The sequence below is a fragment of the Patella vulgata genome, chromosome 4, assembly GCF_932274485.2.
Source record: "Patella vulgata chromosome 4, xgPatVulg1.2, whole genome shotgun sequence".
NCBI lineage: Eukaryota > Metazoa > Mollusca > Gastropoda > Patellidae > Patella > Patella vulgata.
The window spans coordinates 50,516,929-50,535,571 of NC_065882.2; the positions used below are offsets into that span (position 1 = coordinate 50,516,929).

Consider the following 18,643-nt stretch of genomic DNA (forward strand, 5'->3'; position numbering starts at 1 on the left):
AACGAAGGAACGATTCTAAACAAAACTAATGACCCTACATTATTATATGAACGTCTGGTCTTAATTAACATAATATATAATTGGTTGTTTATAATTACGCATTTAGAATAGGCCAACTCCTAACATTGTACGATGAGAGTTACTTCCCTTTGCAAATTCTTTTCCAAATAACAATTTATGGGATTGGTCGATAAAAATAGCACAATTATCAAGGGCGGATAACTTGAAAACGTGTCTCCCCCATAGATTAACCCAGGGTATAGTGGAGTAGAACGGAATGAGTACACTGGGTAACCGAGGATGTATCCCACAAAGCTATGACACTAAACTATTTAGTCGGTCAAACTTCATACGGCTTTTCAACCCTGAAAACAAGGCTGATGACAGATTGTGGTGAAGCTATTTTTCATCAAAATAACAATCGCGTAATTTGGTACGAAATCCTTGATATGTATTTCAAATTTTATATCAGAATTAATATATAGATAACTTTATATACAACCCCGCCCGCGTGGATTGTAATGTTTAATATAGTTTGTTTAAACCAACTTAATTAATAATCAAAGAAAACATTAAAATAATTAGATAAATGGTTTCTTCTGATTATAAATTAATTTGGTGTAAGCTAAAATATGTATAAATAGGCTGACTAGATGGATATTTATCATTAACTTGAAAACTTGACCTGTAATTGTTACGAAACGTCGTTATTAAAAAATAGAGAAGTAGTTATATCCATATATACCTTGTGTTGTGTTTTGAATAGTTTATAATCATTTGTGGGGTTGGATAGCCGAATGATTAGGGGTAGCTCGGACCGGGGAGTAACATGGGCCAGGTGGCGTTAGTCTACCACTTCCGGTTTCGGAGTTATGACCCCCGAGCGAAGCCGGTCTGTTCGGGGTTGGCGGCTACACTAGGTCTTCCCCGAGTCTGAAATTTGGGGTATAGGGGTAGCTCGGACCGGGGAGTAACACAGACCAGGTGGCGTTAGTCTACCACTTCCGGTTTCGGAGTTATAACCCCCGAGCGAAGCCGGGTATCCTGCTAGTAATACATATTTATATTCAATTACTGATTAATAGATAATTTGTAATTTATGTTTAATTGTGCTTTTAATGTTTCATTGTATTATGATGTTAATAAATCCAGTTCGACGTCAAATAATTATATAAATATTGTGAGTGGGCTGAGCTTCGACGTTTTAGAGCTATGCACCCCCAGCATACGATGTACTAATATACCTCCGAGTTATAACCCAAACAGAGCAGGCTCTCACAACTAATTAAAATCATTATCGCAGACTTGTTTAAATATTCAAACCGGTGTAATCAGAGGAAAATATATATTTGTTAAATCATATTAAAACATGATAACGTTATGAATACTACCAGGATGTGATTTTGTTTATAAACAGTGACTATTCCAATCCCCCCATGACGTCTCAGTCGACCTTTTAGTTTGGGGGCTGCTCTGGTTCAGTGATCAATACGCTAACTAGCTGGGTCATTCTATGTCAAATCATCACCCAGTGCTAAATTTTGTTTATAATATGCTTAATATGCTTATTTTAGCGGCAAATACTGTCGTATTCCACTTGGGATTTGCTCGAAGGGTAATTTCACAAGGCTTCGTACTGACTTGATGATCTATACTTTGACCTTGAACTGGACCTTGCGACAGTCGTGATCTTGCGATTAACTTCCATTCAAAAATTAGCCCTACATGTGTTCTACCCAATATAAAAAACTAGGGATGTAAAATCAATCCAAACATACATATCGGATGTCAAAAATAGGTGCCTTTGCCCTTTATGAGATTGATTATGCATCCATAATCATTAACCAAATTTCAATGGTCATATCTCAGGAATCGTAACTGCAATCAAGCTGAAATTTGGAATATATGCTCAGCCATCATGAGCATATACGGGAAATTACGGGAAAATCCGTTTAAGGTTTACCTTTTCAATTTGGGAGGAGGGGTGATTTGACATGGAATGACTCCGCTAACCAGGGGGTCTTGGGTTCGCTCTCGGTGTTGACCGAGAAACTCTCTAGGGATTTTCAGGCGTAGTTTCCCCCTTGCCAGCTGTGCAGGAACAGTGTCTATTGGTTCTGGTTGGACTAAAATCCGAACTTTCAAAAACAATATATTTTTGGGGCTATTTCCTTCCATTTTGGAAATGGAATGGAGTTTAACGTCATACTTTTTAACACCAAATGGGGACGGACATATGCCATGCAGTGTACTATGTGATAAGTTTTGCCCGGACCGTGGCAACACAAAATCGAACTCATAAAAAAAACCTTTGGATCCTTAGCACTAGTTTTAATTTTCATCTAAATCAAACAATGACAGTGATCTCTAGAGGGTCCACATGCTAAAAACGCGCATTTTCGTACAGTCGGGGCTCATAATTCAGAAAATTACGACACCTGCCAATATCGAATGGAACCGAGAACTTTGGGACATAAACATATATTTTAAAGGGACAATAACACTCTTGCTGGCTTGACAGCTCCAAAAAATAAAAAATAGCCTTCTTCTAAGTACCAAGATGTGTTAGTGTCCTACCTGTTGTGTAAATTATCCATTACATCCTATTTTACTTGTCCAAGGGGGTCAAAAATATTTTTAAATCCAAGTCACATTTGAAAAGCTTTACGTCAGGCTTTTCAAATCATTTAGTTGAATTTTTCCAATTTTTTAAATTAGGTGTGTTAAGATGAAATTTGTATCATCAATTAATTGGAATATTGTAAAATAGTACAATTTGTTGACCAGAATAAAGATTGAGACATATTATTCAGTTACAACAAGAGTGGTATTGAGCCTTTAAGTTTCATCAAAATTGGAGAAAAATTGTGACCTCAAGAGGGACTACATGCTGAAAACGCGATTTTTCGTACAATCAGGGGCCATACTCAATGAATTTACGTTCCGATACGTGCCAATATCGAAAGGAACTGAGATCTTTGGAAAAGATGTCAAAGTTTCGTCAAAATCGGATACAAAATTGTGACCTGTAGAGTGTCCACATACAAATGAATACGTCCGCATTCAAAATGTGGGCGTATAAAAACAAATACTAAAGGCATGTTTTTTACAGGTAATAATTAAGTACATCAGCTTATTGAAATATATCAATGTATTTGCAATTCATTAGATAAAAAAGAATACACAGGCTTAGTATCCTGCGACATATTCAAAGCTTTCGATAAAGTTTCTCATAAAGGATTATTGCATAAATTGAATAGTTATGGAATCCAAGATGACAGACTCGTACTAATTTCTAGTTACTTAAATAACAGAAATCAAGTTCTTATGTTAGAAAATTGTTTATCTGATACTATGTCTACAAATTCTGGCATTCCGCAAGGTTCGATTCTTGGTCCTCTGTTTTTTTTTATTTATATAAATGATGTATCTGATCAACTTAAAGGTTTAACGAGATTATTTGCTGATGACACAACGCTATGTTCTTCGTCAACAGATTTATCAAATGTTGAAACTGAATTGAATTATGATTTAAACCAGTTGTGTGTCCGGGCAAAAAAATGGCTAATATCTTTTAATCCTGAAAAAACTGAATTAATGATTTTCACTAACAAAAATGTTATGTTTCCATTAAATATTAAATTTCAAAGCACGTATTTACATACGGTTTCTTTTCATAAACATCTAGGTGTGTATACCCAAGATGACCTTAAATGGAACTATCATATTGAATCTATAATAAAAAAAAGGCGTCTTTTTAAACTTAACCATTTACGTAGAGCTAAATTTCAACTTACACAATTCAATTTAAACAAATTATATAAATGCTATATCTTACCAATTCTTGAGTATGCCTGCGAAGTATATGGGATAACTGTTCAAATTATAACTAAAAAAAATTTGAAAAATTGCCGCACGGTAACTGGTTGCACTATTTATGCATCTCGTGAATCGCTTTATCTTGAAACTGCATGGACTAAATTACATGATCGCAGAAGGATAAGACGATTGTGCTTACTACATAAGCTTATTCACAAAACAGGACCGTCTTATCTTCAAGACATAATAAGTTATCATAGCAATAGTTATAATCTTAGAAAATGTAATGATCTAAAAGTACCACTTGTTCGTTTAACGGTAACAAAGAACTCATTTTTTCCTAAAACCATTCAACAATTCAATAGTTTACGTCCGGGTTTAAAATCCACACTATCTTTATCTGAGTTTAAAACTAATATAAAGACTAAAGTCAAACCTCCAAAATTAAGAAACATTGGCAGCAGAAAATTATCCATTTACCATAATCGTACACGTCATACCTGTAGTGGTCTAAATTATGATCTTAATAAATCAAACATCGTTCAAAATCCATACTGTAAATGCGATAATAAAAGCATTGAAAATTCATTTCACTACTTCTTTGATTGCTCAAAATGTGTTACAACGCCAACACTTACTTGATAAACTTGGCTTTATAGGCCATCTTTCTGACGTGGTTTCCCCTTGTCAGTGATGCAGGACGGAGGGCCTGACAAGGACAGCTGTCTAGTCCTTCGGATAAGACGAAAAACTGAGGTCCCGTGTAAACATTGGAATGCACGTAAAAGATCACTTGGCAGTTGGAATTCGATATAAGAGTAGGCGATAGTGCCGCTGCCCTGCAAAATTTCCCTCATAGCACACTGTATGGCGTATGCCCGTCTTCATTAGCCCAGTATAGGAGCAGAACAGTAGGACGTTAAACCCCATTTCATTTCATTTTTATAGGCCATCTACCACGACCTGAGTTGCATAAAATTTATTTAGATGGTTCTACTCTATTTCCTAAATGTTTTTAATATCCATATTTTTCTCACCGTACCAAATTACATTAAAGAAACAAAAAGATTCACATGTAATCTGTAGCTATTATTCTAATTTCCCAGTGGTTTATCACTGTTAATACTCATTGAGCATGTAACGAAATGGACTTATTTATTATCCTAAGGTAGCATGTATATATGTATATAACTATGTATTAAAGGAGCTAAATCGCTAACATTTGGGACCTAGAAATTGACAAAAGTGGCTCGCAACACATATAATAGCACACATTTCCCTCATAGCACACTGTATGGCGTATGCCCGTCTTCATTAGCCCAGTATAGGAGCAGAACAGTAGGACGTTAAACCCCATTTCATTTCATTTTTATAGGCCATCTACCACGACCTGAGTTGCATAAAATTTATTTAGATGGTTCTACTCTATTTCCTAAATGTTTTTAATATCCATATTTTTCTCACCGTACCAAATTACATTAAAGAAACAAAAAGATTCACATGTAATCTGTAGCTATTATTCTAATTTCCCAGTGGTTTATCACTGTTAATACTCATTGAGCATGTAACGAAATGGACTTATTTATTATCCTAAGGTAGCATGTATATAACTATGTATTAAAGGAGCTAAATCGCTAACATTTGGGACCTAGAAATTGACAAAAGTGGCTCGCAACGCATATAATACTGTAATATGAATGTATATAAACTGATTTACATTCAATGTTTTCTCCAATTTCAAATCAGTTATGTTTGGCGAAATAAGCCAGCAGTCTCAAGCGAGTGCAAATTTCTAGCGTCTGGTTATTCCAGGCTACATACGCCGTTTGATTTGGGGTAATGTGTCTAGCCTCGTCCGTCGAGTCTCTTGATACATCTGGGGCTGAGGCGCATTATGGTACGCGATTCGTGTACCAATGGTAAAATGTTTATTTTGTCTTAAATATTGGATATCAACAGCCCATCTTTTTCCGGTAAGATCACAACATGAATGTTGATTTAATTTGACAAATAAATCGTGTTTTCAATGTTGAAGATTTTGGATAATATTAAGTTAGAGACTTAGCTCCTTTAAATTAAATTTCTGTGGTAATTGTAAATATTTTAGATTATACTGGGAGAAGATTCGTAAATTGTACAATTTGTTCTGATCCCGTTTGTATTATACGCATATACTTATATGTATGTATGTGCAAATAAACTTTATTATATTAATAAAAAAATAATTAAGTGCTAACTGATTAAAATTGTTAATTAAAAGAGAGGATTTAAAAGACAAAGTTGTTGTCAGCCAAATGGTTCATAATATTCCAAATATAATTTTTAACACAGGATCATCGATTGGTTTAATCCTGGGTAATTAAACATACATTATGCAAGAGCTAAATCTGCCAATTTCAGGTCTTTCTTTAGGTCTGAAATATTATCTAAATTATTAATTAGACATTAATTAACTTATCCAGACCATAAACTGCTGCTGCTGATTAAATTATTAAAAAGTGGAGAATCGAGACTATGTGTTTTATCGTACCGACTTTAGCAATGGTGATCGGCCCAAAATTTCAGCAAATTCCCTCTACAGTATCTACTTTTTAACTATTATATAGTACGAACTGCCAGCTTTTTATCTAATCTCCCATAATTTATCTTTAATGCACGAGGTGTTTTCTATTTTTCGCCCCTTGTCAGTGATGCCGGACGGAGGGCCTGACAAGGACAGCTGTCTAGTCGTTCGGGTGGGACGAAAACCCAAGGTCACGTGTACACATTGGCGTGCACGTAAAATATTCCTTGACAGTTGGAATTCGATATAAGAGTAGGCCGTAGTGCCGCTGTTCGGGCAAAATTTCCATCATAGCACACTGTACGACGTATGCCCGTCTTCATTCGCCCAGTTCGGAGCAGAACATTAGGACGTTAAACCCCATTTCATTTCATTTCTATTTTACGCGCTTTTTCTAATCTTGTGCCAGTCAAGTATTTTTATGTATAGCTGGTTTCGAATCAATCAATATCCTTTTATCAGTGGGGTACTTCACTCGGTAGAAGTAACCGCTTTCCTTTATTGTCGTCACTTCCGGAGTCTTCGATTCTTTGTTGCTGATCAAAGGTAGAAAAGATCTGTGTCAGAATTATATTTGCAATGTGTAAACTAGTTCTATCACATATGCAATGTTGGTTGATATCGACAATGTGCTTTGTATGCAAATTACGGTGGCTCAGTTCGTAAGGCATTGGCTCGATAATCCGGAGATCCCGGGATTCGATCCCGGTGTGACAGTTTGGATTGACTCCCAGTGTGTGTTTGCTCCTGGGCACTTGCTCATGTCCAAAACCATTGTTTACCATAACGACAAAACTATATCTGCTTACTTACGCCGGTGTGGGAAAAGTATTGGTCGCATAGTAGTAGTAGTTTGTTGTATTTTACGTCCGCTACCACCGAGGTGATATCGCAGACAATCACGTGTTATGTTTGATTAAGGATTTTTTTTTTAGTCGATAGCAATAAAACTGTCAATGTTCGGATCGAAGCTGATCTCAAGAGGTGTTGAGGTTGAGGGATGGTAGCTGCATTCTTGGATGTTAAAGCTGCTCTCATTTATTTTTATTGCAGGTGGTCTTGGCTTTGTAAATTCGAAGCTTGTTTCTTTTGCTGCTGTTCTACCTCCCTCTTCTCTCCTTCGTTTCGGTGCCTTTGGTTCTATTGGCGGAGACTGTGTTACTGGCGGTGACTGGGTTACTGTTTCGATCACTGTTTTACTGTCCTCGACTGGCTTTGTTGCTTCTGGAACTGGGTGTTGTGCTGGCCGTTTGTTCTTTTCCCTTTCTGGGCCTCGAAGAGGGCACTCCTTGCGTGAGTGGCCCAACTTCTCGCATCGGAAGCATGGAGAAGCTTGGCCTGGTGTTACGACTCGGACTCTGGCATCTCCGTGAGGGGTCTTCAGAACTATTATCTGTGGAATATTTTTCATTTCCTCCGTCTTGATTTCTATTTCCACCTCTCTTACTCTCTTGTAAACTCTAGTGCCCGGCAGTCTTTGGTCTTTGAAGGATCTGACGTACCCAATATCGGTCATAATATTATGGAAATAGTCGTCTGAGTAAGAGACTGGAAAGTCATATACGGCGAGGGTTACTACTTTCGAGAATCGTCTGAAGAATCTGTATTCTATCCCCATGTAGGTGTGGCTTTCTTTTTCTAGTAGTGTGGCTTTGACCTCTTTCGTCTTCACGTGGACATGCCATTCTTCTTTAACCTGATATATTGTTAATATATCGTCCCACTTGCCGAGCAGGTCGATCAGGGACTTCAAGATAGACCTGTCGGTCAATCTCTCTGTGCTACTGACCGCCACGTGGTAGGACACCCTGCTGGTCTCATCTTCGGGGACTTCGTAGGTTTTGATTATGGGGTTCATCGTGAATAGAGTACTGGTGAATAGAATACTGCTGAACTGGAGAATAGAATACTGGAAAACTGGTAAATAGGATACTGGAAAACTAGAGTCTGGAACACTGGATAACTGGAGCACTATAAGACTGGATAACTGGGATACTGGATCACTGGAGCTCAGGTGTTAGCAGGGCGAGCGCTAATTAACAACTGAGTGAGTGAGTGAGTCGATTGGTCGCATACCACTATGCCCACTTTTCTAATAAAAACAAGTTTCACTCAGGCGAAGAACAATAGAGGGATTAAAAAGCGTTAATGAGGGAACAATAGAGAGATTAACAAGGGATTAATTAGTGTGGTCAGTATTTAGCACATATCTCCTGATATATGAACTACAGTTCACCTGCATTTGCAGAAGTAAACTGGAAGTGACTAAATATTCAGTCTTATGATTGACGAGACGAACTCACTCTAATCGTTAAATTGATGAATTTTATGATAACATGATTACACTTGAATATAATATGAATAATGTTCAGCACACATTACACTGTCTTTATAAGGACACACAGAAGTCATTCTGCCATATTTCATCATGGCAAACGTTCAAGTAGACATCCAGTACATCCCTAATTCTCGGGGAGGAGAAAACTTAGTCTATGGAGGATATAAATTCTGTGTGAAGAATAGGAAGGAAGAACGGGTATACTGGAGATGTTGTATACGAGGTTGTCCAGCAACCCTGAACACCCATCATGGCCTCATCACCAAATATTCCAGAAACCACAGCCATGCTGCTAACACACACAAGGTGGCAGTTGACAAATTTCTTGCTGCCATGAAAACCAAGGTGCAAGAGGAAACCAAACCAGTCTTTGCCATTTATCAAGAGGAAGTATCAGGTATATATTTATCTAAATGCATTTAGAATTAATTTGTAAATCTGTAATCTTGAGTGTCGATGATTTAAAGGCTTCAATGTGAAAGCATAATGAACATTTTTTTCTAAACAAATCAATCGAGCGTCTTATCGAGGATTAATGAATATTTTTTTCTATTTTCTTTTTTTTTGTGTACAGCCCTTCGATCTGACCCTGACTCAACTGAGATAATTAGTGAGGTACCAACACTCTACAGTTGCAGTTCTTCCCTGTATAGAGCCCGAGCAAAGATCCTTCCAGCACTTCCTCAGACCCGCAACGACATCCAGCTTCCAGACTCCAACACCAAGACAACATCCGGAGAATGAGCAAGCGTACTCTGAGGTCACCATACTACAGTTGGGTGCCAACGGCAAATTACGGCCTAAGAGAAGGAAGTACCGGCAACTTGAAACACCCCCCCCCCCCCGCTCAGGCTTGAAAATTTGAAGGGTCCGAGGAACTTAAATCTAAAAGCCTGAATCTGACCCAAAAATTGCGAGTTTGTATACACTGAGTTGAATTATGACTTATCATTCCATTGTGGGCAAAAACAAATAGTCACATACAGCTCTGGCAATTAGCCAAAAACGTCGACAGCATAAATTGCCGTCGGGACCAATTGACCCCACGGCAAATCGCATACTGACGACGGCAATTTTTTAATACCGTACTGTATGAAAATATAAGTTTATTGAAATTTAAAGAGTTTTATTAACGCTGTTCGCCTGTTGATGTTGAATATTGTTGTGTTTGCTTTTTAATTTTATCGGCAGCGTTGATAAGAAAAAAAACCTGGTCATTTATTTTATCAAATTTTAAAAAAATAAAAAAATATGCTAGCGGAATTTATAAGATTTTTAAAAAAATTTGACACATAACATATTCACCGCTTATGTTTTATTATTATTATTATTCCCCCTCAACATTTTAAGGACATTTTATGCGATTTTATTGGCGATTTTAGACCTGTAATTTTGGAATTTACCTCCCGGAAATACGTCAGAATGCACCAAATTGAATCTTTTTTACCAATTAGTTAAGCAATTATCCAACCTAGACCCCCCCCCCCTGCAAAAATACTGCACCAGTCACGTGACTTAGCAACTATTTATCGTTAAGATACAACTAAGAGGAAAGTATGGCAACAGCCGAATGTTTATGCAAGTAATTATTATGCATATAAATATACATATAAATGTATGTGAAAGTGGAATGAGAATTTTGATGTATTCTGTCCTGCATACAGACCTCTCTTCTCACGTGACCATAAGGCTCCATGGCAAGCCTGGTGCCGAGCACCTTATCATTAGAACATGAGGTAATGGGAAAAATTCATTGGTCGGATGAGAGTCGCTTTCTCTTGTTCACCAGATATTGACTTTTTGCACTGCTTTGATAACTTGAACATAAAATGAGCTAAACTGTAGGATTTCCTATTGACCTGTACCAGCTATAGTTGATTGGACTTAGTTTTACCCTTTTCAACAGAACCGGATTAAATCCTCTACTTAAACTTCATTTTTTTGTCTTTCTTTGCTGGTTCAGTGTTTCCTTGAGGCATTTCAGGAAAAACTGCATACCTCTCAGAATCTAAAATAGCTAAAACATCTGATCAAACACTAGTATATTCAAATAAGGCTGCCTTGATACTTTTTTCTTTGTGCATAGTATATTTTGTTGTTTCATTAATATTTGTGGAATAAAGTTTTGAAGTGTAATTTTTTAGACACACTGACTGCAAAAAGAATAGTTTGTGATAATGAGTTTTTCATATGCAACAAGTAGCCCATCACATTTAGAGGTCCATTAAATGTGATTTAACAGTGGTATTCCACCTAGGAAAGTGTTCTGTTTGAGCTACAATATTCTTTTGAATTTAAATATTCAAATATTTGTCTGAGCACTATTTAAACCTGGACTGACACACTCAGTTGAAGGACAGTTTATAATATAAACATGTAGTGCTTCTTCTCATGATTTCCAGTTGAGTACAAGACAGACGTTATCATTTTGTGGGCAGGCAGCAAACAATGTTCCAGTAGGTATAGTTCCGTCCAATCCATTCAACCATTCTTTGTTACCGAGGGTTAATGAGGCACCATTTCTCGTAGATCTGAAATTTAAATAGCTCAGGGTTATTTTGAGTATCGGGTATAGTCATGAAAATTTTGATGTATTCTGTCCTGCATACAGACCTCTCCTCTCACGTGACCACAATCTTCACACCCAGAAAAATTGTTTGAAGTGATATTGTTTAACTAATCAGGACCAAATTTAATTTCCGATAGTAGATCGAAGTGAAAAATCACAATGTTTTAATCTAGTTAGAAACCATATGAATCATTGCCTACTGAATTTAAATGTTCTACAAACTAATAATAAGAAAGAGAAAATACATTACCTACAAGGCGGAATTGGAATTTTAGTAACACATTTTTCTAGAATTAGGTTATATACATACAAAGCATCTATATCAGCGGAACCAGTTAAAACAGCAAATTTTTTACCAACACCAAGTAACTGGGCACGTAGAGGTATATTAGGACCAAGTTTGATATTCTGTAACTGTATCATATTATCGTCACTGAATGAATATATTGTAATATAAGTGTTTAATTCACTATCACTCCAGGTACACAGAGCAAAACTATCACTTTTATGATGAAGGAAATTTGTGTACTGGCTTCCCTGTTTGGAATGTAAAGTATGAATTCGGCCTATCTCCCCTTCGGATATTTGTCTCCATATGAAACATGATTGTTTATCAACACTAGCAAATGTAACATTCTCTTTATAGTTTGTTTCTCCATTTGTGGTCAAAAATTTGACCTTAGTTACCCATTCTCGGTGATAGTGTTGTAGTGTAGTGACTAGCACAGGTTGTAAAGCTGCCAGGGACCAAAGTTTAACAGACTTATCAGATGATCCGGTTAAGATCATACTATGATCATCTGCAACATCAATACTGAATATAGCTGATGTATGACCGACTAGTTGATGTCTCATGCTACCAGAGGCAATGTTCCAACAAGCATTGGTACAATCAAAAGAAGAAGTATAGACCTGTTTATCATCAAACCACAGATCACAAACTGTATGTGTATTAATGGAATGTAATAATCTTCCTGTGTGAGCATCCCATATCTTTACTGTATGATCATCTGAACCTGAAATCATAAATTCATGTTATTATTAATAAGAGGATTAAGAGCTGATTTGCTAACCTGGAGGTCCCATGTTTGATCCTGGTGTTAGTCGAGAAAGTTCCTCAGGATTTTCCTGTGTGGTTTTCTTATGTCAGTGGTGAGATTAATATTATTATTGTACATTTTTATAGTGCACAACTTTACAAAATATGGTATACAAATAAAAAAATAAACTAAAATAAAAATAAGAGATACATGTAAAAGTTGAAATCAACATAAAATCTTACAAATTGCATCTAGCATTAATAATCAATAAGAACTAATTTAAAAATTTGCTTTTATGCACATATTACAGTGATGTATTACTGAGGCAAAGTCCCTAAGAAAAAGTGTCTTTTCAATATTTTTTTTAAATAATGCCAATGATGACCAGATTCTAATATCTTAAGGTAGGTAGAAGAGGGGCTTTAGCCTTGAAAATAAAATGATTGATTACTAAATGAACAGAACATTCTTCTAACAAGGAATTCACCTAATTGACACCTGTGAACATTCTAACTCAATTAAAATGAGAGTTATTGTGTTCCAAAGTCTCGACCAATCAAATTACTTGTCACTCTGCTTACCCTGAGCAGAAAATGCTCATTATCAAACTTAGTCAAGGTATTGATGTAATGAAACTATACACCAAGTTTCATCACTCTCACTTAATTAGAATTAAAGTTATTGTGTCCCAAAGCATCAATCAATCCAGTTGCTTATCTCTGCTTACCCTAAGCAAAAAATGCTCATCTTCGAACTCCATCAAGGCATTGACCTAATAACACCTACACCAAGGTTGAACATTCTAGCTCAATTAGAAAGAGAGTTATTGTGTTCCAAAGTCTCGGCCAATTAAATTGCTTATTGCTCTGCTTACCCTAAGCAGAAAATGCTCATTGTCGAACTTAGTCAAGGTATTGATGTAATAAAACTATACACCAAGTTTCATCACTCTCACTTAAATAGAACTAAGTTATCATGTCCCAAAGCATCAACCAATCAAATTGCTTATCTATGCTTACCCTAAGCCGAAAATGCTCATCTTCGAACTCCCATCAAGGCATTGACCTAATAAACACCTACACAAAGTTTGAACATTCTAGCTCAATTAGAATGAGAGTTATTGTGTTCCAAAGTCTCGACCAATCAAATTGCTTGTCGCTCTGCCTACCCTGAGCAGAAAATGCTCATTATCAAACTTAGTCATGGTATGGATGTAATGAAACTATACACCAAGTTTCATCACTCTCACTTAATTAGAATTAAAGTTATCGTGTCCCAAAGCATAAACCAATCAAATTGCTTATCGCTGCTTACCCTAAGCAGAAAATGCTCATCTTCCAACTCCATCAAGGCATAGACCTAATAAGCACCTACACCAAAAAGTGTGTCCCAAAAAGTGTGATGGAAAGACAGACAGACAAACCCATTTCAACAGTCCCCTGCTTTCTTCGAAAGGCGGGGGACAATAAACATGGGTCCATTGCAGATCTGAGATTTCTTTTTGAAATATAGTTTCAAGGAGCTCAAACAAATATGAGGGACACTGGTTATTTAAGCATTTATAAGTAAGGAGTATTTTCAGCTTACCCAATGTTGATTATACAATATGGGAGAAATATGAGATGAAAGTTTATCTTGAGTTACTAACCTAGCTATGGAATTTTGCAGTTTATACATTAATGGGTTAGGAACACCAGAGAGCAAAGAATTGAAATTATCTAGTCTTGGCCTGACATACAGTATGAATTGATTAAAGTTTTTGTTGCATTGTTTGTGATGTATTTTCTAATCCGACTATTTTCCTTATAATTTCATTTCATTTCCTTTTTCCCAAAGTGATGATAACTAAATTAAAGGATGCTGTCAAAGAACAAAATGCATCCAACTTTTGAGTGACAGTTGTTATAGGCCTACATGTAATTGAGAATGATTGGTTTAGCAGTTCATTTTTATAACTGTATTTTGTTTAAATTAACAAACGTATGTTAATTTGGATTATATGGCTTCATTTTCATTAACATAATATCTATGGAAGACATGGATAGGTCAGGGTTCATGATCAAATTAAACGAACAAAGTACATTTGTTCCTAAATTGTCAATTTATTTCTCAATTGACAGATTTCTAGGCAATTCTACATACAACTTGAATATACATCTCTCTGAGCACATTACAGTTGATCTTTGCATGGTTTGAAAATGTTAATGCCAAAACAGTAATATTCCCTGGTTCTTAATACAAAAAATTAGCTTTGATAATAATTTGAACTGCCAACAGTGAGACTGATGTTCTCTGCCTCAATCCCAAAATAAATTGATAACATTTAATTGCACATTTATGTTTTTTAACCATCAAACACACAAACTGCTTATCTATACTTAACCCAAGCAGAAAATGCTTATAATCATACTAAGTCAAGGTTTTTATGTATTGAAACCATACTCCATCACTCTGCCTCAATTAGAATTAAAATTATTGTGTCCTATGGCATCAACCAATCAAATTACCTATCTCTTCTTGGCCTATGCAGAAAATGTTAATCAGTGAACTGGAACTCAAGTTTGAACATTCTACCTTAATCAAAAGCAGAAATCCTGACTAATCAAATCACTTAATGCTACTTAGCCTAAGCAGAAAACTCTCAGCAGCGAATGTATTCAAGATATTTATGTAATGAAACTACATCAAACTCTCACCCAATTAGAATCAAAGTTATTGTGTTCCAAAGGCTCAACCAATCTGCTTAGCCTTAGCAGCAAATGCTCATCATCAAACATCTTGTCAAGACATTCACACACCTAAACCAAGTTTGAATATAATAATACATCAATTAGAACAAGCCAACAGTGAGGCTGATGTCCCCCGCCGAAATATGAAAATAATTAGAGGACACATATAAATTTATCACAAATAAGCGGAACGGACAGACAGACAAACAGACAGACGGACGAACCCATTTTAATAGTTCCCTGCTTTCTTCGAAAGGCGGGGGACAATCAAAGTAGGAGAGTTATTGTTTTCCAAAGTCTCGACCAATCAAATTGCGTATCGCTCTGCTTACCCTGAGCAGAAAATGCTCATTATCAAACTTAGTCAAGGTATTACTGTAATGAAACTATACACCAAGTTTCATCAATCTCACTTAATTAGAACTAAAGTTATTGTGTCCCAAAGCATCAACCAATCAAATTGCTTATCTCTGCTTACCCTAAGCGGAAAATGCTCATCTTCGAACTCCATCAAGGCATTGACCTAATCAACACATACAACAAGTTTGAACATTCTAGCTCAATTAGGAAGAGAGTTATCGTGCCCCAAAGTATCAACCAATCAAATTGCTTATCTCTGCTTACCCTAAGCGGAAAATGCTCATCTTCGAACTCCATCAAGGCATTGACCTAATAAACACATACACCAAGTTTGAACATTCTAGCTCAATTAAAAGTTATCGTGTCCCAAAGCATCAACCAATCAAATTGCTTATCTCTGCTTACCCTAAGCGGAAAATGCTCATCTTCGAACTCCATCAAGGCATTAGCCTAATCAACACATACACCAAGTTTGAACATTCTAGCCCAATTAGGAAGAGAGTTATCGTGTCCCAAAGCATCAACCAATCAAATTGCTTATCTCTGCTTACCCTAAGCGGAAAATGCTCATCTTCGAACTCCATCAAGGCATTGACCTAATAAACACATACACCAAGTTTGAACATTCTAGCTCAATTAGGAAGAGAGTTATTGTGTCCCAAAAAGTGTGACGGACAGACAGACGGACAGACAGACAGACAGACAGACAGACAGACAGACAGACAGACAGACAGACAGACGGACCCATTTTAATAGTCCCCTGCTTTCTTCGAAAGGCGGGGGACAAAAAAGAGTCATTTGGTTCCATGGTTCAGACCAATCAGATTGAAGTTTCTACTTAGCATTAGCAGAAAATACTCATCATCGAACTTAGTTAAGATTCCGATCATGCTCCTAAGTCTCAACCAAACAAATTGCTAATCATATGCTTAACTTGAACAGAGCCTGCTCATTATCAAACTCAGTCCAGGTATTGTTGTAAAGAAACTACCAAGGTTCATCACTCTGACTTGTATCCCAAAATGTGCGATGGACGAACGAACAGACGGACAGATCAACACCACACATGAACCTATTTTAATAATCCCTTGCTTTCTTCAGCAGGTGGGGGACAATAAAAAATTCAGCTACGCCTACCTGATGCAATTTTCCCATTTTTATAACTGATAGCCATGACTCTACTCTCATGGCTAGTCAATTTACGAGTATCAATACATCTTTTAGTAGAACAATATCTAAATAGTCTAGTTATCTGTCTGTAAAGATGTATATATTTTGAAGTATCCTTTGAACAATACAAAATATCTACAGATCCAATTGCGAGCATCTTCTCCCACCACACCTGAAATAGAGTTTACAATGGCCGATGTTAATAGTTAACAATAATTTTCATCTTCCAGTGGTAAATAGTTAGGAATATATATATTTTAATTTTAGTCTTGATATCTTAAACCAGATGTGTTATTCCAATCATATTGGTCACTCTAAAACAAAACATCACAGATATCTTAGTCTTGATATCTTAAACCAGATGTGTTATTCCAATCATATTGGTCACTCTAAAACAAAACATCACAGCGCTATTTTACCACTCCAGCAGAGATGTAAAAAGCATTTTGATAACACTAGCATAAATCTGACAAAATTCTATTTACTACTCAATGAATCTGAAGTGATATCCAAGGTATATTTCAACTTTTAATTGTACTAATTTAGTGTGTGTGTATTTCAACCTTGGATGCACTGTTTATGATGTGATTCCATTTTGGTGAGACTTGCGAACATCTAATTAATGATTTTCCATCCAAAAACTTCAATACATGATATCTGAAAAACACAATTATTAATATAAGACTAGGAATTAAATTGAAAATGCTTAACTGAGATCAGGCTACAACAGTGCCACAGATAAAATGAGCAGAGTATGCTAAATGAAAAACATAATAATGCCTGATTTAGTCCATTTAGGTGACTATTGCATGTGTAGCATATCATGCTGACATATATCTTACTGGTTTTTTAGGGGTCCTAAAACTGTTATCAGGTGAGTAAATAAGTTATGCATTTTAAAAAGATCACTTTGGAGGTAGAATCTGAACAACACCTTATCTTGATGTAATACCTCTAAACCAGAGCGAAAGAGAACAGCCACAGGTAGGAACGGTTTTATGTGTATGTTTGCAGGGAGCAGGACAACTGCCGGGGGGACAACAGCCAGCAGGACAACAGCCAGTGAGGACAACTGCCGATGATATCATTTGTTTTTCTTTATTTATGTCCTTTTTGCTAAAATTAACCAATGCTTAATAATTAAATATTCTTTATTTATTAACACACAGGTTCAGTTTACTTAACACATTGTCTATAATAGCACTTACTAAGTGACTGACTGACTATAATAGCACTCACTGACACAAAGTTATCACAGATGAATATGGTGTGCAATACCGCAAAATAGTCCAACACATGGTGACTGTTGAACTTACGGACAATGTTTAGTAATAATAATAATAATGGATTTGTATCCAAAAGTTTGCTCACTGGCACTGAGTTAATCTGTCACATTTATGCCAGATTCTTCCCATCATCTGCACTAAATGGGTGTTTTTTTGGTAGCCTTTTCCACAGTTTAGGAGCAGTGCTCAACAGAAACGAATCTGTCTCTACATTTAACATAGTTTGATCTCGGAATTTCTAATTAAAATTTTGTTTGAAGAACGGAGTTCTCTTTGTGATGCTTTTATGTGAAGTAGATTTTGGGGGTAGGAAGGAGAGGTGGTGTTTGGCTTTAAACATTTGTAAGTTATTAAAAGTATTTTGTAATTAATGCGTTGATTGATAGGAAGTCAGTGTAAATCTTTCACTTTCAGTACTGGTGTGATGTGCTCATACATGTATGGTTTCGTTCTGGTTATAATACGGGTGGAAGTATTTTGAATTTTTTGAAGACGCTGTAAAGTTGATGCAGGGGATGCCAAACAGTAATGAATTACAATAGTCCAGCCGAGGTGTGATCAGAGCGTATACAATGGTTTTAGTTGTATCTGTATCTAGGTATTTACAAATTCTGTTGATCCTGTAGAGTTGATAGAAGGAAGATTTGCAGATTAAAGAAATATGTTGTGTCATGTCCATGGTGCTGTTAAAAATTACACCAAGGTTCCTAGTGGAAGCTGAAGATGTAATGTTATCATTTCCAACAATAAGAGTGCTACTTTGTAGTGA

The 18,643-nt window shown here is 36.2% G+C and overlaps 1 protein-coding gene across 5 annotated transcripts in view; it reads right to left on the reverse strand.

Moving 5' to 3' along the window:
• Positions 1 to 9,853: 9,853 nt before the first annotated feature.
• The window catches only part of LOC126818355 (F-box/WD repeat-containing protein 2), a 30,374-nt gene continuing 21,584 nt past the window's right edge, over positions 9,854 to 18,643 (reverse strand). For 4 of the 5 annotated variants that reach the window (XM_050545727.2, XM_050545726.2, XM_050545724.2 and 1 more), the window contains exons 3-6: positions 17,152 to 17,245; positions 16,556 to 16,760; positions 11,540 to 12,305; positions 9,860 to 11,251 (exon numbers count right to left, since the gene is read on the reverse strand). In XM_050545727.2, coding sequence (XP_050401684.1) covers positions 11,110 to 11,251; positions 11,540 to 12,305; positions 16,556 to 16,760; positions 17,152 to 17,245 — 1,207 coding nt within the window. In that variant the 3' untranslated portion in view covers positions 9,860 to 11,109. Of the gene's footprint in view, positions 11,252 to 11,539; positions 12,306 to 16,555; positions 16,761 to 17,151; positions 17,246 to 18,643 lie in introns of all 5 variants that reach the window. The other variant, XM_050545728.2, reaches the window with a different exon arrangement.